At 60.0% G+C, this 20,988-nt stretch overlaps 1 protein-coding gene across 1 annotated transcript; it reads right to left on the reverse strand.

The window, feature by feature from the left end:
- Nucleotides 1-1,064: 1,064 nt before the first annotated feature.
- Nucleotides 1,065-20,445, reverse strand: NTN3 (netrin 3). The gene is made up of 6 exons (XM_032197780.1): nucleotides 19,362-20,445; nucleotides 12,952-13,140; nucleotides 7,138-7,287; nucleotides 6,404-6,457; nucleotides 1,516-1,590; nucleotides 1,065-1,411 (listed from the first exon to the last, which is right to left on the reverse strand). The coding sequence occupies exons 1-6, from the start codon at nucleotides 20,443-20,445 to the stop codon at nucleotides 1,083-1,085; spliced, it is 1,881 nt and encodes a 626-aa protein (XP_032053671.1). The 3' UTR covers nucleotides 1,065-1,082.
- Nucleotides 20,446-20,988: the final 543 nt, after the last annotated feature.

The raw sequence follows: 20,988 nt of genomic DNA on the forward strand, positions 1-20,988 counted from the left end.
CGGACAGCAAAAGCTCTTCTCTCTTCCTGCTGCTCTGCCTCGCACACCTCCTCCGCCAGCCCTGGCCACAGCCTTGCTTCCACACACAGTCAGGCCCTCGAGGATGCACACCGAGGTTGGCAGTCTCTTGGCGTCAGCTCAACAGAAATGGGTGGAATTAGCCCGGTTGGTACCGGCTGAGGATGTGTGTCCACAGACCTGGGTGGTGCTCGGTACAGATGCTGGCTCTGGGCAGCCTGTCCTCTCTGCCCTGGGTCCTGCTGGCAGGGCAGGTGATGGGCAAGGGAGGAGAAGCTGAGCGTCTCCAGGTCGTTCATTTTGGGCCACCAGGAGAGGCAATGTCTGTGCCCTGCTCCCCGGTGAGCTCGGCTTTGTGGGACTTTTGCCACCAACCCTCCGACAGGGCTGGCTTGCCCCAGGGCACTGCAGCTTTGCGTCGGTCCTGCCCCGGGTGGTAGCATCGGTCCGTGTAAACCTGAGGTCCTGGAGAATCAGACCTTGAGAAAGGTCCTCCCGGTGGAGCTCCTGGGGCTGGCCTCTGTGGTGTGGGGCGGTCTCCACCCGTTCAGTCCATATGTGCACTGGGATGATGGAGCAGTCTGGCCTCCCAGTGCTCCTGCGCAAGGAAAGGGGCACGGAGAGCTGGCAGCAGAGCGTTTCCAGCGAGCAAGGAAGAGGCAGGCCCTGGGCACCGGAGGAAGGAGAGCCACGAGTTCAGACAGCAACACCTGTCAGAAGATTCTTTTCAAGGCAAAAAAAGGACAGGAGGGCGAGGAACAGCATGCCTGGAGCGAGGAACCAACCTCTTCAAGCTCCTGCAGGCAACAGGCACCTGTGTGACCCCCCTCCGCTTTGCTCCTCATTAAAGGTTTGTCATTACTGCATTACTTTTAATACACTCTTAGAGAAGAAGACCCACACACACACACCCACGCGTGCACACGCACACCCAAAGGGGACCGTTGCCAAAATATACACTATAGACAGAAGAGTCCGTTCACACTATATATATGTACAGCGTCTCTGAGCGCAGCCCGGCAGGGCTGGGGCTGGGGCTGGGGCACGGGGCGGGCAGCGAGCCCTCAGGGCTTCACGCACTTCCCTTTCTTCTCCCGCCGCTGCAGTTTCCGAAGGCGGCGGGTCCAGGCGTCCCGCCACTGGATGACCAGGCTGTTCTTGTCGGCCATCAGTCCCGGCCGGTCGGTGGAGTTTTCGCTGATCCCCATCACCAGGTACTTCTTGCTGATCTGGATCTTGGGGCACTTGCAGGACAGGTCCTTCAGGTGGATCCAGAGGAAGTTGTCGCCGCGCTTGACCCGCTCGTCGCGGCACTTGTAGACGGAGAGGATGTTGATGGTGAACTTGGCCCAGTTGGCCACCGTCTCCATCTCCAAGATGTTCACTTGGACCACTGAGGGGACAGAGGGAGAGGCAGGGTGACAGGGATGCGCCGCCTGGGGCGAGGGGAAGGCTGCAAGCCCCTGATGGAGCTGGGGAGCAGGAGGGGGCCCTTACCGTAGTCCTTCTTGCAGTACTTCTTCATGTTAATCTTGTAGTTGCCTTTGGCTGGTTTGCAGTAGGAGTCGCAGTCTGCAGAGGAGAAGCAGAGGGATTAAGAGTGAGGGTGTGCAGGGCAGCACCACGCATGGGGTCCTGTCCCACCATGAGGAAGGGGCTGTGGGGGTTCCCCAAGACTGTGAGCCAGCCCCAGGACTCTGCTAACAGCGGGGGGTTCCCTGAGCTCACTGCAGCCCCACAGCTCACACGGACTGGGGAGGGCCCCGCTGAAGCCCCCATGGGCAGCCCCCCTGAGACCCACTCTTTGTGGGACCCCAAAGCCCCCAGAAGGATTTGGGGACAGGGGGAGCCAGCAGGCAAGGTCAGTGCAGGATGCCCTCGGACTGACCGGGCACAGCAGGGAAGGTCACCACGCTGTCCTCCTGTCCTCCACAGGAGCAGAGAGCATCCCTCCCTCCCCGCAGCATCCCTTCCTGCTGCTCCCCAGGCTCCAGGAGAGGCTCATGTCCTCATGGAGGCTTTTTCTTTTTTTTTTTTTTTTTTTCTGTGCATTTCTAAAGGCCCCAGATTTGCATCTCAAGCAGAGGGAGGGCAGGCCAGGAATGCCTCTCTCCTTCTCCCCAAAGGCTTTGATCCAACAATCCCCCGAAGCAGCCCAGTTCTCCTCCTTTCTTCGCCCCTGCCATCTTCCTTTGAACATCTCAATTTGTCTCTTTCCAAATGGCATGTTTTTCTAAGCCCATCTTTCTTCCTTTCTCTCCCAGGTTCTCTGTCCGGCTTGGCAGAGCCGGCCCCAGCCCCGGGACGAGCGGGCAGCCTCTGAGCTCTCTTTGTCTGCAGGTTGCCACAGCGATGGCTCGGGATGGAGGCGGGGGACAGGGGGGGAAACAGCAGCACCCGGTGCCAAGGGCAGGAAGGGGGAAGAGGGAAGAAAGAAGCCCAGGAGCACAAACTCGTCCCGAGCTCTGCTGCTCCCCTTTCTGCCCGGCTCTCTTTCACTGGGGACTTTGTGCCGCCTGCTCCAAATTTGTCAGCGATAGAAGGGGCTCAGCACGGAGCTGATTCCTGGCAGAGGGGGGGCTCAGCCTTACTTTTTGGCTCAAACTCCACTGCCAAGCATGTCACCACATCACCCCTGCTGCATAGCCCCGCTGCTGGGCTGGCACCGCCACCCTGTCCCTGTCCCCATCCCCATCCCTGTCCCCGTCCCAGCAGGTTACCCCAATCCCCAGCACCATGGGTGCAGAGAATTGCCGGGACCACCTGCCCTCTAGAGCTGAGCCTTTCAGTACCAGCATGACTTTTTAATGCCCCGAGCTGTAAAGTCATCTGGGGGGGGCAGAAAAGATGTTTTGTGGATTGGAGAGTTTTTTTTTTTTTTAAAAAAAAGAAATCAGAAAGGCTCCAAGGGAAAAGAGGGGGACATAAAAAAAAAGAAAAAAAAAGAAAAAAAAGAAAAGGAAGGAGGAGCAGCAGGAGTGATTAATAGCAGCATTCTTCTTGCAGCTCGACAGAGTGCCCGGAGTCGTGGCCACATCCCTGCCCGCGAGCCCAGCGCAGGGACAGAGCTGGGGCCATGGGTGGCTGTGGGGACAGACCCCGGGGGCACGGCACGCCGCGGCCGGCCGCACGCAGCATCTTCAGAGAGGGGCCACGCTTTGAGGTGCCTCTGAAGAGAAAACCCCGCTGGGGGCCGCTTTCAGCTCCTTGCAAATCTGGCTAGAGCTGCCCGAGCCAAGCTGCGTTTTCGCAAGGACACGCAGGACCATATGGGCTCGCCGTCCCCCCTGCTGCTGGAGACGGGGCTGGGAGCGGAGCCACGGCAGCAGCCAGCCAGCGCCACACAATGCAGGGCCAGGCGGCGAAAGCAGGCGGCTGCGGGGCACGGAAACCCCACTGGGGCCGGCCCCGGCCACGGCCCTGCCTCGGGTCCGCAGCTCCTGGGCAGAGGAGGGTGGCAGGAACCGGAGCTGGCAGCACCCAGCAGCAGGACGGGTGCTGGATCGGTCCTGAGCCGAGCTCGGGGGGTTGGTGATGGAGATGTGGAGGGGGTGATGGGGCTCTGGGGGGTGATGAGCTGCGGGACAGCCTTGGCCAACCTGCCAGCCCCCCCCCCCTAGCCCTCCCCTGGCTCTGTGCGCAGGAACAAAGGAGAGGAATGAAAGAGGAAAAACAATAACTGCCCTGGGCTCCCGCGCATGATTAACATCATAAAACTGTGATTCTGAAGAGCCCGAGACGGTATGTGAAATTAACGATTTGGGATTTTTTGGGGACATTTAACCTCAGCTTTAGGCTGGGGAATATTTCTCAAAGATAAAACCAATTTCTGCTCAATTTATGTTGGGAAAAAAAAAAAAGAGAAGACCAAGTAACTCAAGGCATTTGCTCCCCTTCCTTGCCTCTGCACACAGGATTCCCTTACCACACATGGGCTGGGTGCAGGGGACAGAAATGACCATGCCAGGGGTGCCGGGTAGGGTCTCAGCCCCACACCCCTCACCAGGACAAGACCATGGACCTTGGTGAGCCCCATCCTCCCACTCCCCATGGGGATACCCACTACCAGGGCATGGGCTGCTGCTCTTCCCACTGCATGCTCTCCACGATGGCAAAACTGCCCGGAGAAGCTGCTACCCGAGGTTCCCCTGCTATTGCAGTTAGTGGAGACGCTGCTTTCACGAGCACCTCCCTTGTCCCAGAGCATCCCTCACCTTCCCATCTCCCCTACAGCCCTCCCCTATGTGGTGTTACGCGTGCTAAAAGGATGCAAAGAGATCCAGTTTAACCCCAAAAGCTGCCCTAAGCAGCCTAAGCAGCCAGACCTCCCCTCCCAGCCGCCCTCCTGCCCATCTCTCTGCCATGCCCAGGGCATACGGAGGGACCAGGGGTAGCAGAGGCCATGAACATGTTCCCACACCCCTTGAGATGCTGCTGCAGCCCTAGGATGTACCAATTCCCCATTGAGGTACCGCTGCAGCCCTGGGACAGCCCCAGCCCCAACCAGCAATGTGACCCACACCCCATCCCGTCCCACGCCTGCGCAGGGGGGAGCGCAGGAGAGGTGGTAGGTTTGCACATCTGGTTTACTTCGCCTCGCCTTGAAAAAAGAAGGAATATTTTGTTTTAAGAGAGATGTAACTTAATTAGGTGTTACGGCTACAAATCTTTTACTGCTGACTTTGAATTCCTTTAAAGACCTGTTTTGCGCTCCACTAGTTTTGTTAATTCTGCTAACGGGGAACGAGATTTTTATTTTTTTATTTTTTTCTCTAAGTGGAAAATATTTTAGAATAATAACAATAAAAAATTACAAGAAATGGACGCGGGACATTTTGCTGCTGAGCAAGTCTGCGCTTGGGCAGGGATCAAAGCCGGACCTCAGCGGCTGCGAGGGCCCGGGGAATGCGATGCAGGGGATGGGACGACGACGCCAGCGCAAAGCCCAGATGCGAGCGGGGCCAGCAGCCGGTGGGGGGGAAGCACCTGAGCAGCAGCAGCCCCGAACAATGCCCCCCTGTTCCTGCGGGCGGCTGCAGCCTGGCACACCTGCTGCTGAGCACGGGAGGGGAGAGGGCTCCGGGGCTCCCGGGGGGGCAGAGAAGGGGGGTGCGGGCAGCAGGCAGGGTGCGGGGTGTTGGGTGCATTGCTCTGGCCAGCCCCTGTCTGGGTCTGATCCCCCTGAGCAGGTCCTGCAGGACCCAGGGTGGGTCCCTGGAGAAGGCTGGGGGCTAAGCGAGCTCCTTTGCATTAAGGATATTTGAGCTAGAAGGTAGAAATCTTAAAACAACAGAGCCACAGATAAACCTACAGGCTGTTTAATGCAGAGCTGCTCTGCTAAAACAAAGTAAATACCAGGGTCACTCTCAAGTGGCATTTATTTTTATGCAGCTGGAAATATCAGAGACAATTCTAAGAATATTCCTACTTATACAGCACTGGAGGGGAGTCACCTTGATTAACTCTGCTCTAATTGTCACTCTCTGCTTGCAATAAAACTGTCCAAATCCCCTCCAATTTCCTTTTTCCAAAGCCCCTTCTCCAGTGTTCCCAGCTCCCAGTCAGGATCACCATGGCCAAAAAGCAAAAGAAGCCAGAGAACAGCCTTGACTTCACTTCCCTCCAGCCTCCATGCCAAAACCAGAGGAAAGGAAAGAGAAATGCCTGTGCCCAGCCCCTGGCCTTTCTGTGGGGGCTGAGTGCTGAGGAGACCCCAAAGGTCCTGGGTGCACCTCCTGGTCCCTGCAGGAGCCAGGCACAGCCTGGGTGGTGCCAACCCTGCTGCTCACCACCCGAGGAGCAGATATGCCAGGGTGATGGGGGGGATGGCTGGGCTGTGCAGGGCGTAATGGGGAAGGGGAGAAAACCCCATTATTCCAGCTCAGACCTGGACAGCTTCTCCGTGCCTCGACAGAGCATGTCCCATGTCACCACGTCCCTGGGGAGATCGGCAGCCCGTGCCTGGCATGGGGCTCCTGAGCCAGCCCACGGCCACTCCACGGGCATCCTCTCAACACCCTGCCCTCAGATATTTATACACACTGATGAGGTCCCCCCTCAGTCTTCTCTTTCCTGGGCTAAACAGGCCCAGCTCTCAGCCTGTCCTCATGCGACAGCTGCTCCAGTCCCCTGGTCATCTTCGTAGCCCTTTCCCTTCCCAGAAGGGACACAGAAACCCCTTCCCTGAGAAAGCCCTGGCAGGTCAGCTGGTCCCTTTCTAGAAAACCACAGGATCTCCAATTTTTTCACTAAAGGCAAGCTGGTGGCTGGCACAGTGGGTTTGGAGAGCTGTCTTGGCACTCTTGCTGGGTGTCTGGAGGGAGGAAAGGGGGCAGAGGGGGATGTCCCTGGGAAGGGCTGGGGCCAGGGGGTGCAGAGCACTTACCCGCAGGCGCCTCTGTGCTGGTGACCAGGGAGGTTGGGTTGATGGCAGGGATCTCTGGAAAAGAAAAGGGGAAGATGTCTTAAAGAAAGGGGTCCCCAGCCCTGGGGGACTAACCCAGGGCAGCTGCCCCCTCCCAGCCCAGACCAGGGCAGCCCCTCTTGTCAGTGCCCCTGGGTGGGACCTGCCCTGCATGGGGCCTTCCAGCCCTGGCCACTTTGCCGAGGGACTTTGGGTCTGTCTGGATCCAGGGAGGGCTCTGGGGACGAAATGCAGGCAAAAGCCACCCACAAACATGGTGCAGAGGGGATTTGGTGGGTCACCTCCAGGGAGCTCGCTAAGAGAAACAACAGATTGGGTGAGCCTGGCCTGAATATCACAGGCCATAAAAAAACCCTGGAGATACCCAAACCAAGCTTAATAAATTGGGACAAGTTGAGACACTGACACTGCAACCCCAAGAGCCTTGAAATGCTGCTGTGGAGGGGACGGATAGTTTAACCCCTGCTGCCACCTCCAACAGTGCTAGTGGGTGCTGCAGGGAGGGACACCGTTCCTCTGCCCTTTGGGGTAGAAGCAGATCCACTGAAGTGCTTTTTGAAGTGCTTTTACGGTGGCTTCAGCACATTCAGGACCTGACCATGCCCAGCCGTGTGTGCAGGTGGAAAGCACAAACCCCATGGGATGGATCCAGCCACCCTGCCTCGGCCGGCACCCCAGCCCGACGGGGGACTCACTGATGCAGGGGGCCACGGGTGAGCGGCTCTGCTGGAAGCCCTTGGCGCAGCGGTTGCAGGTGAGGCCGGTCACGCCGTCCTTGCATGGGCACTGCCCCGTTGTCTGGTTGCAGGTCTTGCCGGCAGCACCGACTGGGTGGCAGTCGCAGGCTGGGTGGAAAGAAGGAGGAGAGGCTTTGGTTACATGGGAGGCAATGAGTGGCACAAGCCCAGGGCTCAGCCGTGGTCCCCTTGGGCAGCCACCGGGGCCCAAGCAGCCTCCCTGCCTCTGCTGAGCAGGGTGGGCAGGGAACAGAGGCAGCACGGGGGAGGCAGTAGAAGGAGGGCAAGGGGTCCCCAGCTTGGCCTCCAGCCCCCATGGACAGTGGTGCAGGGCTGAGCTGTGGGGAGAGCACATGGGGGTGAGGCCCTCCGAGCTGCTCCCCCATGGAGCTGAAGCAGCTTGGAGGTTCTGCAGAGCCTTGGGCCTTGTTTTGGTGCCAGGATGGTCTGAAGTGGGTCTTCTCAATGCTTACCAAGTTCGTGAGCCCCAACACCTGCCCTGTCTTCTGGAGGAGCCCAAACTGTTTGCTGGAGGACGCTGTCCCTACGACTTTCCACCACAGCCTCTCCAGGGGACAAGCCACACCTGACCCGGGTGGAAGCTCATTTTCCACCCTCAGGATGGATCTGAGGTGGCTCATTGTCACACCACAGGCTCATAAACTGGATGACAGACCCACCAGGGCTTGCCCACGAGGAGCGATGTGGGAAGGAGAAGACAACACTCAGTCGGGAGAGGAACTCCCATCTGCCAGCCCAGGGCTGGGCCTGGCTATGAGCTGGAGGAGGTTATCTTGGCCTCCATCAGTGTAAGAGTTGAACGTGATTCCAAAGCAAAACAAAAACATCTCCCCCCCGCCTGCCCCTGCAGCCCCTCGATGTTATCGTTTCCCTAATTTTCACCAGATGGGGCCGGTCACAGCACCGTGGCACGGCTCCCCGGGCTTCTCCTGCACGGTGAGAAACCAGAGCAAGCGGCCTCTAATGGGGACCAGATGCCGCACTTCTTATCAGATCCTGGCTGGGGCTGGAAACGGACGTGTTTCTGACAAGGATATTTTGGGGGCTCAGCTGTGATAACAAATGGCAGCGAGCGAGAGGGCCTCGGCGTGGCGTGGGGAACACAGGGCCTTTCTTCAGCCACAGCCTGGGCTCCTGCCGGGGCAGCCGGAGCCACCAGCACCTCCACGGGTGCCGCGGGCTTGTCCAGCTCTGGGGCAGACACCTTGTCAGCCTGCTCCAGCCCCGCGGGGTGAGATGCAAAGCCAGCAGCAAAGTGCTGGGGCCAGGCTGTGGTGCTTGGCGGCTCTCCCTTGCTCGCACACAGCCTGCAGGTTCCTCCGTGCTGGCTCTGCGGGGTCTCGGAGGACGCAGGTGCCCTTGACGAGCTGGCAGGTGTGGCTGCTCCTGGAGAACGGCCACCACTTTGTCTCTCTTCAGCCAGCAAAGGCTTGAATATCTGTCAACGAGGCTGGGCGTGGGGCGCCGGCTTCTCTCACCAGCACCTGGCACAGCCCTGCTGCCCGAGAAGGGCCGTGGCTGCCAGGTGAGCGTGGGCTCTGCTGCAGGCAGTACGGTTCTGCCGTGCACACAGAGAGAGACGGTCCGTGCCCTAGAAAATTTACGGCTCAAGGCATGTGTCCAGCAAGGATTTATGTAAGTGCTTAGCTTCACACGTTGTGGATAATCTCCCCGGCTTCGGCAGTGTATTCCCGGTGTAAAGTTTAAGTACATCCATAAATCTCAGCTCAATCAGGATCCAATTCATCTAGTGGGATCCTCCTCGTGCTGTGAGGAGGCTTCCGATGACTTGGCCTTTTACCTGGATCAGCAATCAAGCCAGCTTCGTGCATCCCATGACCACAGGAGACGGCTCTGTCCCAGAAGATTCCTTTGGGAGATGAGTTTTGCCGGACAAGCCCAGGCTCTGGCCCTTGCTGTGCCCCCACCCCACCACTTCCCGGGGTCCCATGAGGGCTGACTGCTGCTTCCAGCTATGGGGCAGCCCCGTCCCCATCCAGTGCTGCTGGCTTTGTGCCTGCTGCCCACGCATGGACCGTGCTGGGTGCCAGGATGCAGCCCATGGTATTGAATGGCGGAGGGAGTCACTAGCCTGGGGCTTAAGTCATTGAGCTCTATTTGCCAGAAAGCATGTCTTGCACCTAATATTGTGGGTATTTTTGCTTCTTAAGGCTTAGCTGCTGCTGCTTCACCGGTTTTCATTGGAGAAAGCTCACATTTTACAGCTTTGTTTAAATTACGGGGATTAATGCACAGCCATTCTTTATTTGACTTTTCAATTACCACCGCTGGATTAATCCTGCAGGTTCTGCGTTTTCCATCCTCCCAGCTTTTCTGCGTCGCGGCACCCAGCAGTGAGGCTGGCTGCTGGCGGCTGGTGGCCGGAGCGATGCTCGCCCCTGCTCACCCCCAGCTTGCTGGCCAGAGGCCAAGAGCTCCACTTGTGTGCTGCGGGGGGTGCAGGGGTGTGAAATCTGAAAGCTGAATGTTTTTGTGCCCATCTTCAAAACCTGGGCAGACGTTGCATCCTAGCAGAGACAAACGGTTTGGACAGTTATTTAACAAAACCGTTTGGGTTTGTTGAAATCTATTATAATGGTTACTGGTCCCTGGGCTAGCATTTCAAGACCTGAATATGAGCTGAGCTTCATTCCAATGTTTTCTTTCGCTGGGTTGCTCAGCTGCTGCCCTGGACCAGCACGGCAGTGCATGTGGAGACCTTTGCTCAAAGCTCTGGGCTGCAAGGAACAGCCTCCTCACAGCCTCCAGCTCTGTGTGTGCTTTCCAGATCTGATCTCCTTGTTTTTCCTTCTCTCCCTTTCCTTCGCAGAAGGATGGCTACCTTGAGCTGCAGGTACACAACGCATCTTTGGCAAAAATGAGCCCAAACCATCCTGTCGCAGCTCCACTGCGCGGGGCTGGCAGACCCCGGAGGATACAGGATCTGTGCCAAGGAGCTCCTGACCCACACCAATCCACTCCTGCATTAGCACGAAGAAAGGGGGAAAATGTTCTCTGCCTTGCAGGGGAGGGACAGTCGGAGGAACAGAAGCATGAAGGATTTTATTATTAACTTGGATCCTTGGGGTAGAGCCAGGAGCTGGCTCTACGGAGCCAGGGCACTGCTCTACTGCAAGATCCTCCTCAACATATGCCCCGTAGCAGGGGACAGGCTTTGTGCACATGTTCATCTGGCTGGGCTGAGCCTCTGCAGCATTTCAAAACCACTCGCGAGCCCTGCCAGCCCTCAGGAAGCAGCACGCACGGCCTCGGCTGGCAGAAGCCTGCCTCTGGCTTGGCACAGGACCCACGGGAGGGGTTTTCTCTGCAAGGGGGGCCCTGCCGCAGCCCCCCCAGTCCTCTGCAAAGCTTTGCTTGCTGGCTGGACACGGCAATTCCCAGGCCTCAGCCAGGGGAAGAAATGCATCAACCTCCTCCTGCGGCTTGGTTACTGCGGCCATAAAGTGGTCGGGCACTCGGAGTCCTTGTGCACCTGTGTACTCCTGCATCCCCCTGGCTGGAGGGCACTTCCCCCAGCTCCAAGCACCGCAGGAGGAGTGGGGCATTCCCCTGCAGCCCTGGCACGGGACAGCCTCTATGGGAGGCTATGGGCAGACCGGGGGGAAGCGCTCCACAAACCTGCACCCAGCTCTCACACCCGCACACCAAGGCTGGGCCGTGCTCAGCTGCCTTCCTGTCTCCAGCATCTAGCCAAATCCTGCTTCTTTAACTATTTTTTTTTCTTTTTTCTTTTTTTTTTTTTTTTCTGTAAGTGCTCTCTTCCCTGGCTGGAACAGAAAACGGGAGCTCAGTGCACAGGAGAGGGTGGTGCTGGGGACCCCAGCCCCAACAGTGAGGGAAAAGCCTGCAAGGCTTCCACTTTACTTGGGATTTTATCAGGCAATTATGGTAGAAAACTGGAAGGAGACGGACACCAGGGAGGCCAAAACCCTTCCTTTGGTGGGGAGGACCATTCCAGCCCACAAAGGATGCTCAGTGAGGTGTGGCAGAGGCAGCACCGCCACCCTGGTGCCCTGGTGACTGTCAGGGTGAACTATGCCTGCCCCAAAGCCCCGGTACTTGAGCAGCCCCATGCTGAAATCCTGGTTTCCCCATGCTGGGTGCCCAAAGCTCCTCTTGCTGCCACAGGGGCTGCAGGGACCGGTATTGAGCAGGAGCAAAAGCAGCCCCATCCACAGCCCGGCTGCGAGGAGTGCGCACGTGTGCCGGGCTGAGGGGGGGCTTCGCCGCGGCTCTGGTTCAGGCAGCCCCCTCTCTGCCCCTCCGGAGGAAATGACTCAGGGCTTTTCCACGAAACCACAGGCTGACAGGCTTGCCGCCTGCCTGGCTGCTCCTGCGCACAGAGATCGCTCGCCTGGGGATGTGGGGGGCACCCCCAGGGACAGGGGGTGCTGAGCGCAGCACTGGCAGGGGGGAAATCCCGAGGGAAAGGGTGATGGTGCTGAAGCAGGAGCTGGACCTGCTGCCATCCGTCTTGTCCTGCAGCCGCTCAGAGTCACGGCTTCGGTGAGTGCCACGACTTTTCTGCAAGGGAGCTGAATTTCTGGAATAATGGGACACTGCTGGCAGCGAGAAAATTGGGGGCTGTCCCCAGCATGCCCAGTGCTCCCCAGGAGCAGGGCGCAACCTGTGTTGGGGTGGCACAGAGCCTCGGGGTGTGCAGCTTGCCCTGTCTCCTCCTCTTCCTCTCTCCCACTGTTCCCTGGAGGATGCTGGAACCTGGCGTGGCTTTGGGACCTGGCTGCCACTTTAGGGGAGCCCTGGGAACCAAATTCTTCACTTCCACAAGGTTGCTGCCCAACACCAGCTCCAGCAGCCATGTAGGCCCTACATAAACACACATAGACAGTGCTCGCCTGCTCTGAGGGTGCTTCATAAACCCGGGAAGGCCCCGTCCCCGTGACACCCTCCCTGTCCCCAGCACACGCAGGGAGGCAGCTTCCACTGCTATCTGCACGGCACGGTGCTGGTGCCAGAGGGGAAGCTGCACTCCCTTCCGGGAGATACTTGCAATCTCAGCTGGAAAAAAAAAGGGATCAGGGGTTAGTTCCTGGCCTCACAGAAGCCGTGGCAGAGCCTGCTGGCGAGGCCAGCGTGTCAGCCTGCGTGCCAGCGGGCCGGGGGGACGGTCAAGGTGTTTTGTCATCTTACGGTCTCTGGTGAAACCATTGTTTGGAGGCTCCGCAGAGGAAAGAGGATGGACAGAGAGATAAGGCAGGCCAGATGGGAGAGGAGAGGTTTGGGTTTGGCACTGGCCAGGATCTGTGAGGCCAGGCTGCATCTCTCTGGCTCCGGGCTGGCTCTGGGACAAGCTGCCCTGCCCATCGGTGCAGAGCAGCAGGGAGCTGGAAATCACCACCAGCATCACCCCGACCATCCGAAGGTGAGGAAACACTGCAAATCCTTTAGTGAAACAGCCTGAAGGCATCCACACATATCTACTACGCTGGGAGTCTTGGAGTCAGAGACCAAATCCCAGCAAATCCCAGCACGCCTCCTCCAGCAACTGCCCAGTTCAGCATCTCTCCAACACCGACCACCGGTGGCTGTGCCTGCAGTCACCACAGGGCCAAGAGGCCAGACCCCCATGGCACTGGGGGCTCCTCCGAGCTGCCTGCTCCTGCAGGCCATCCTCCCCATCCCTTGCGGTTCTGGGAGCCTGCAGAGATGCTCGGCTCACACCCATTCCCTCCCCGGTGCCCTGGGGGAGGCGGAGAGGTCCTGGCTCACCTTTGCAGGCCTTGCGGTCCGTGATGGACTTGCTGAGGTCGCGGTAGAAGCCCTCCTTGCAGTAGTGGCAGTGGCGCCCCGCGGTGTTGTGCCGGCAGTTGAGGCAGACCCCTCCGCTCTTCCTCCCCGACAGCTTGTACAGCTCCATGTTGAAGCGGCAGCGCCGCGCGTGCAGGTTGCAGTTGCAGGCTGCAAGGGAAGGGGAGGGTGAGGCAGAGGTGCTGCCAGGCAGGAGGAGCCAACAGCGCCCAAATCCCTGGCGAGGAGGGGGCAGCGGGGCTGACCAAAACGTTGCAGCCCACCAGTTGGGCTGCGGGCCCCCGCTGGTCCCCTGCTGGGCCGCAGAGGTGGGGAGCAGGGCAGGCAGGGCTCGGCACAGCCGGCCCCAATGTGCCGTCCAGATGTGCAGCATCCAGAGCCCCATGGGGCCGGGGCTGGGAGGTCAGCGCGGAGATGGGGCACGTGTAGGGATGGCACACGGGGGAGACCTGGCTGAAGGTGGGACGGAGGGAGGGCTGCCACAGGAAAGAGGGTGGCCAGCAGCACCAGCTGGGCACCTGCAGCCCCGCTGGCCCCTCTTTCTGTCCCTGTTTGGGGCCAGCCCCTCCCCAGCAGCCCGAGCCCAGCCACCAGACCACCCTCCTCGTGCCGCACTGCTGCAGCCCAGCATGGAGCAGTGCCGGGTGCCAGCCCCAGCACCAGCAGCAGAGCCCCCAGGCTGCGTTTTGTTAGGGCTCTGCCCTGCGTGCACACACAAAAACACACACAGGATCCCACACAGTGACACGCACGGGCACGCGCATACAGGTGTGCACGAGCACAGGCGCACACACGCTCACGTGCACGTGTGCGCACACGCAAATGTGGGCACGTTCTCTCACGTGTGCACACATCCACGCTTGCAGCACGAGCATGTGCATGAGTTTGCATGCTCACACGTGCACATTTGCACATTTGCACACGCACAAACATGCATGCCCAGATGCTTGCACGTGCCTCCCCCCCGCCCCCACGAGCGCGCTGATGTGAACACACACACACACACACACACACACACACACACGTTATTTCTTTCATTAGCCACAGGAACCATGAAGAACCCCCCCCCACCCCCCCGCCCGATTCCACGTGTGTGAGATAAAAAGGAAAAGCAGTGCCAGTTCCTGTTTAACACTCTCACAAAAAGATAATGGGAACAAGATTTCCTTCAGCGAAACGTGGCGCCCGCCCCCAGCCCCCTCCCCGCGCTGGTAAATTGAGGCTGGGTGAGAGTTTTTCCAGGCGTACTGTGAAATTCATTAACATGTCAGCCCAGATTTAACTGCTGGGCCTGCTTGTCGTTTGTGTGAAGTTTCCCCCGCTCACCCCCCCCGGGGCCGCCTGCCCACCACACCGCCGGGAGCACGCTGAGAGCTTCAGCCCGTGCAGATCAAACGGCCGCCGGCCGCCTCGCCCCCCACCCCGCTCGCCCGGCCGGAGACCGTGCAGCAAACCCCAGCCTGGGAGCCCTCTTGGAGGCTTAAAGGAGTTGGGCAAAAGCCTGCTCCCGGCCTCGGCACAGCCCTGCACACTCAAACCTCGGCTCCCCCGAGTTACGAGATGAGTGTAAAAATCACACGGCAGGCACAAAAGCGATGCTTGGGCAAGGCGGAAGGTGCCTTTTGGGGTTTGTGCCTTTTGAGGTCGCTTTTTTCCCCAGTGCTGGTGGGAAACGGAGACTTTGTGAAGCAAGTTCTCACACGTGGCTGGATGCTGAAGAAAGCAGAAAGAAGCTGGGTGGTGGGGGTGCTGCTGGCATGGTGGGGATGCGGCTGCGCCAGGGATGCGGCTGCACCAGGGATGTGGCTGCACCAGGGACGTGGTGTGCAGAGGAGCAGTTCTGGGGGCGAAGGGGCCTCGTTCTTGCCTTGCTGCACTCCAGGAAGGAAGCGCAGTCGGGTGGCAGCTCTGCTCCCCACCACGCAGGGTAAGGGCTGTGCCCCCGCCAGCTCCCCGCACCCTCCGGGGAAGCGGAGAGGATGTGAGGGGTGGCAGAGGAGGAAGGTCGGGTAAATGATTCGCCACTCTCTCGTCACGGGTCCCTCTCTGCCCGTTTAATTGGTGATGGAGTAACTGGCCCGGCCTTTCTGTGTCGTGGCTGGCACAGCCAGGGGCTGGCTTGCTGCCCGGCCGCCCTGCTGGCATGTCCCCACCAGCCCCAGGGCCACCACTTGGCAAGGGGGGCCACCAGGAGCTGCCCTGAGGGCACAGGGGTGGCAGGGGTTATTGGGGGGGCTCAGTATGGAGATTTGGCTGGGCTTGGCCATGCCAGGATGGGGAGGGGGGCACAGCACAGAGCACCCAGCACCGGTCGGAGCAGACGGGTGCCCCCCATACTCGGCTAAAAACTTGTGCTGTTCCTCAGCGCTGACTCGGTCGCAAGCTCTGTCTGTCTCCTGTTAATCACTAATTAAAGGCTTGAATGTTCCCTGCTGTTTGGGGTATTAATAAGATTTTAATTGCACAGTTTGGGGCTAATTACGTGGTAGTTCGCTTCCGCCCTTGTACAGTATGCCCAATTAAACAATCATATGATCAATTAAACAATCACAAGATCTAATAATTTGCAATAATAGACTAATTAAACGCCAACACCTTGCAATAGAGCAGCCTCCTGTCCTCCTTTTGATGGTTTTGAACCTCTGCCCGGGCCCCAGCCTCCCCTCCACCTCCTCCTCTCCCCAGCGGGAGCCGAGAGCGGAGCCCGGGGTGGGGGGCGCGGGGCTGGGAACAGGGCCGGGGGGCACAGCACGGGCAGCAGGCGCGTGGTGGGTGCTGGTGCTGGGGGGCAGGAGGGGGCCGGCCGCCCCCACGAGCTCCCTGGGAATAATTAGTTCACGGAGCTGGCTCAGCGAAACCCTAGACCGGCCGCCGCTGCCAACCCGCAGCGGATTCGAGCTACGCCCCTGCTTTGGCTGGAGGGGCGCCCAGCCGGGAGGCAAGGCTGCACCTCGCCCCCGGGACGGGGATCGGGGCCAGGGGAGCCCCTCTGCACTCCCACTGCCCACATGCAGGCAGGGAAGAGCCCACCCCATGGGGCTGGGGACAGGGCTGGGGATAGGGCTGGGGCTGGGAGAAGCAGCGGGGGAAAGGGCTCGGGGAGGGGGATCGGGGGCTTGTGGCTGGGCTGCCAGGAAACAGGAGGAGAGGAGGAATCCCAGAGCAGGGAGGGGATGAGGCTGAGCCACCCCGTCCAAGGAGCAGGGTACACGAGTGCTGATCCCCTGCACCACAGCCGGACACCTCGTCCCTGCTTGTGGCACCAGTGAGAAACAGCCCAGGCCAGGATCCCCTTAAAAAGGGGATTTATTAGGGGATTTCGCATCGGGAGCACTGAGATAAAAGCAAGAAAGGAAATATACCCAGGAAGGGGGCAGAGGAAATGGGTGAAGCATCAGGGAGCCTGCAAATTCCACCACCACTTTGGAGACTGGCATTTTTGGGGCACGGACATCCCGGACTGATGCCCTCATCCCCCAGCCACACTGCTGCCTGGCCAGAAGCAAAAGGAGCGAGGTGCTCCCAGGCCTGGGCAGCCCCTTCCCACGGAGCCCCGGATCAAAGCGAGCCCCGAGCATTGTCCCTGTGCTCCGTGGGGTGGATCCTGCTCGTGGAGCAAGGTTTCCCCTTTGTGCCGCGGCACTGACAATGGGAACAAGAGCTCCAGCATTACCAGCGAGTGGATCAATTACTTCCAGTGGCTGCCTTGCACTAATCGGCTCCCCCCTGCCTTGGGGACAGCCTCCTGACCAGGGGACTGGGCTCCTGGTGGCAGCGGGGACCAGGAATGGGGGGAGGTGGCGCAGCTCTACCAGAGTAACTCGAATGCATCACCTGGGGGGGGCTCTGGATGCCAGTGCCCCTGCTGCCGCCTGCCCCTTTTGCAGAATTATTCCACGCCAGGCACCAGGAGAGGTGGATCATGCCCAGGGGACGATGGCACAGCTCTGCGGACAGCCCACGGGGCCGTGCACCCTGCGGCACGGGGCTGGTGCCTCGCGCTTTGGCCAAGCTGCCACAATCAGCCTGGCTGTGACATCCCCAAATCCGTTTTTCAAGGTGCCATTCCCCCCTGCAACCATGCGGCACGGTGGCACCCCCCTCCCCACCAACACCACAGTCCCCCCGTGGGGCACTGCCCAGATCTCAGGCTGCGAGGACCGCTCCTCCTCCGCACTTCCCCGCGCCAGCCACCAGCAGAAATTCCCACGAAATAAGGAAAGCACAACCCACGGGAACCCCGCGGGCTTCCCCAAAACAAGCAGCCACCTGCCTAGGCCCCCATCATCCTCCAAAACCAGGGGCTACGTCAGCCTCTGTGCAAACTCCCAGGAAAGCAGGGAGGGGTTCTTTTTTTTGTCCCCAGCCCCAGAGGCGTGCGTGGCCATCCCGGCACCGCAGTGTGGAGCAGGACGGCTGCTCGTCCCCAGCCCAGAGCAACCAGAGGCTCCCGGGCACACAGCCCTCCATCCCTGCCCCTCTGCTGGCTTGGGGCTGCCAGGCTCCAGGCGCACCTTCCTCCTCCTCCTCTTCCTCCTCCTCCTCCTCCTCGTCCTCCTCATCCCCTCCTCGGCCAGGCGCAACCTTCGGCACCGCGGGGCTGGGGCGCGGGACGGAGTCAGAAACCCCGCGGTCTGGGCCGAGCAAAGGGAACTTCCCGGGCGGCCTCTCCTTTTAATTGGTGCTAATTGCTGCGTCTGTTCGTGCTGGCTGGGGAGATGTCATTGTTGAAAGGCACAGAGGGGAAGGCTCGGGGAGCTAATCCAGCTTTCAGCCGCTAAGCCCTTCGGAGGCGTGTGATGGAGAAGCTCTTTCAGGTCCCTTCAGAGAGGGCACAAAGCCCGAGAGGGGAAAGGGAGAAAGAAGGGGATCGAATCAACAGGAAAAAACACTTTCACACGCAGCTTGGCTACGGGCCTTTGTGTGTGGGGCTTGTCAGGGTGTCTTGAAGGGACCGCTCTGCGCCCCCACCTCCTCCCTGCCTTTCTTTTCTCTCCTTCGATTATCTTTTCAGCCCCATCTGCCAAAACGGTGACCTGGCTGGGGGCGGGGAGGGCTGCAGCCGGGATGTGCAGGAGCAAGGCCTCACACGGGACCCCCTGCCCTGGCCAAGGATGCTGGGAGCTTCTCTAGCACTCCCCCAGCCCCAGATCCTTCCCCCAGGTCTGAGGCCGGGGTCTGCTCCAGTTTAACCCCCCTGGAGCTGGCAGAGCCTCCTCTGCTTGGCTGCATCACTCAAACAGAGGACACGGTGCCAACGATGTGCCCCAGGATCCCACAGCTCCGGACATTGGGGTCGGGGCTGGGGTCCTGCTTTTGGCCCCCACCTGAGCCATCCCCAGCCACACCTACAGGCACTGGGGGCAGGGTGCGGAGCAGAGGCGGTTTCCAATTTTTGCTCCAAAACTCGTCTTTCTGAGACAAACGGGGAAGCGCCGGAGCTGACACATTCCCACAGGGCACGAGGTGTTTTTAAAGCATCAGCTCGGACACTTCATTTGCATCGACTGCCTTTTTAGCCATTCTCAGAAGAAATCCTCTGCAACACAGATATATTTAAGCCGACAGCTGGGATCTCAACAAGACATCGATCACAAATACTAACAAGTCCCTCTGACCTCTGGCACATCCAGTGAGCCTTTCAGGGGCTGATTGATGGTATGGCTTCCCTTGTCTCCATCCTCCTGCCACCCCCTGGGACCTGGGCTCTGGTCCAGGCAGAGCGAGAGGTTGTTCCCCCTCTCCCAGAGCTTTGCAGGGCTCTGGCATCCCTCACCCTGCACAGATCAGGACAAAAGGCAAAAGCCTCCACAGAAATCCTATAGAACAAGATTCGAGAGTGGGGCAGGAAAACAATGTGGGTTCAATACTTCTGAAAAGTTTCCGTAGATTACAAGTGCCTTTGACTCACATAAACCTTTTTAAGGCGAGATGAGCTAAAACCACTGCGCACTGCACCGTGCCAGACCGAGCAAGAGGGCTAACAGGCTGAAATGGGGTAGCTCAGACATTTCCTTAACCCCTGCTGGGTGGAGAAACCCAGCTGCTGCCTGCTCCCAGCCCAATGCAGGTGACCTCCGTGCTTCCCCTGGGGACGAGCAGCTCGCTGCCCAAGGCAGACACCCCTTGCTGACACATCTCAGCACACTGCACGGTCCCCGTGTGTGCCAGTGTGCCAAAAAACCACCGTGGTGCCTTTGGAGGGTTTGGGAGCAGGTAGCCAAGCAGCAGAGCAGAGGAAGCAGAGGCTCAAACCCGTGCCAGGCACTCATGCTCAGCCCCACGACCACATCCCTTGGGTGCTCAGGGGTCCCAGCCCCGGGGAAGGGGGGCGCAGCGCGGCGGCGATGGCGATGGTGGGGGTCACTTACCCAGACACTCGTTGGCCTCACGGGCGCTGGCCCGCTGCCAGGGCCGGTCGTAGTGGAAGGGCTTGCAGCGGTCACACTCGGGCCCCTCCGTGTTGTGCTTGCAGTCGCACACCAGCTTCTGCTCCTTGTCCTTGACGCAGCGCGAGGCGTGCCCGTTGCACTTGCAGCGCCCGCCGACCTGCAGCTCGCCCACCGCGTAGTAGTAGGGGGCCGCGCCGGTGCCCCCCTCCTCCTCGCCAGCCTCGCGCCCCCCCAGCTCCCGGAATTGGTGGGGGCGGCTGAAAACCACCCTGATGTCGGTGGCCGTCACCCAGTCCTGCAGCACGGGGCTGCTGTCGAAGTCCTGGGCGGAGGGCCGCCCGTCCAGGGTGCTGAAGGCGATGAGCCCCCCGGTGAGCGGGTAGAGGTCGGTGAGGCCGTCGGTGCAGAGGGCCTCCTGCTCGTTCTGCTTGGTGACGGTGGCTTTGCTGGGCTTGCCGTAGATCTTGCGGCACTGGGAGGAGTAGTACTGGTAGGGCACCCACGTCTTGCCGTAGTCCATGGACTTGAAGATAGCGGTGGACTCGGGCCGGGGCGAGCAGAACTGGAGGCTGACGTAGACCACCTCGAACTTCTTGCCGAGGGAGAGGGTGAGGGTGACGTTGTGGGGCGAGTGGTGCAGGGTCTCCGAGCGCCAGCACGTCATGTTGGAGGCGGTGTTGAGGTCGGTCAGGTAGGCGGGCGGGTGGGCTTTGCGGGGGTCGGAGGCGTTGCAGTGCCGCGTCGGGGGCTTCCCGCAGGTGCTAGAGGCGTGCACCTCCTTCCCGAAGGCTGCGTTGACGAACTCGGGGATGCAGCGGCGAGGAGCTCCGCTCTCGTCGTAGCAGGGGTCCGGGGGGGTCTGCTGGGCCACGAACGGATTCACCGCCTGGGAGAGGCGCAGCATGCTGGTGGTGAGGAGCAGGCGCAGGAGCTGCAGGACCTCCATCCTCCCGGGGCCAGGGGAGCGGCTCCTCCCTGGGACGAGAGCACACAGAGTGAATCGCAACCCGGTGCAGGGGGCTGGGGATGTGCCTGACACCCAGGCCCCTCGACTTGTGCCCATTCCCACCCTGTGCCAACCCACGGAGCACCTGGGGAGGTGGTTAGCTCGTGGTGCCGTATTTACAGCACCAGAATGAGGAGGACAACACCAGTTTCCAGACCTTTCCTGTAGGAACACCTCCTGGGTCTCAGGCAGGGCGGGGATGTTCACACCTGCCTGTGGCTATCAGGCTTTCATGCACGGCCCTGAATGCACAAGGTGATGCCCCTGAGCTGAAGCAGATCGACTCCGACAGCAGGACCATGGAGATGGGAATTAGCCCCGCGACGCTGTCACAGCTGGCCGAGGCCACAACCCTACACCTCTTTGCCTTCCTGTGACCCTGCAGCATCAGGCGTCTCTCTTACCTCTGACCCCGAGAGGTTTACGAGCCAGTAGCCCTCCAAATCACACCACCACGCATCCACAGCTTTCCCACCAGCAAGAGGTCACTCTTGCTGCCTCTGCCCCACAGGAACTGCCCTCACCATGGCACGGCCACGGGAAGACACCCCTCATCCCCCCAAAACCCAGCCCCTGCACCCCTCAGCACAGCACTGCAGG

Source organism: Aythya fuligula, chromosome 15 (assembly GCF_009819795.1).
Source record: "Aythya fuligula isolate bAytFul2 chromosome 15, bAytFul2.pri, whole genome shotgun sequence".
NCBI lineage: Eukaryota > Metazoa > Chordata > Aves > Anseriformes > Anatidae > Aythya > Aythya fuligula.

Excerpts from the sequence above, each read along its gene's own strand:
- NTN3 (XM_032197780.1), bottom strand. The coding sequence starts at position 20,445 with ATGGGCACAAGTCGAGGGGCCTGGGTGTCAGGCACATCCCCAGCCCCC. Across the intron at positions 7,288-12,951 it reads GGACCGCAAGGCCTGCAAAG|CCTGCGACTGCCACCCAGTC; the intron begins GTGAGCCAGGAC and ends CTTTCCACCCAG. Across the intron at positions 6,458-7,137 it reads ACCCGTGGCCCCCTGCATCA|AGATCCCTGCCATCAACCCA; the intron begins GTGAGTCCCCCG and ends TTTCTTTTCCAG.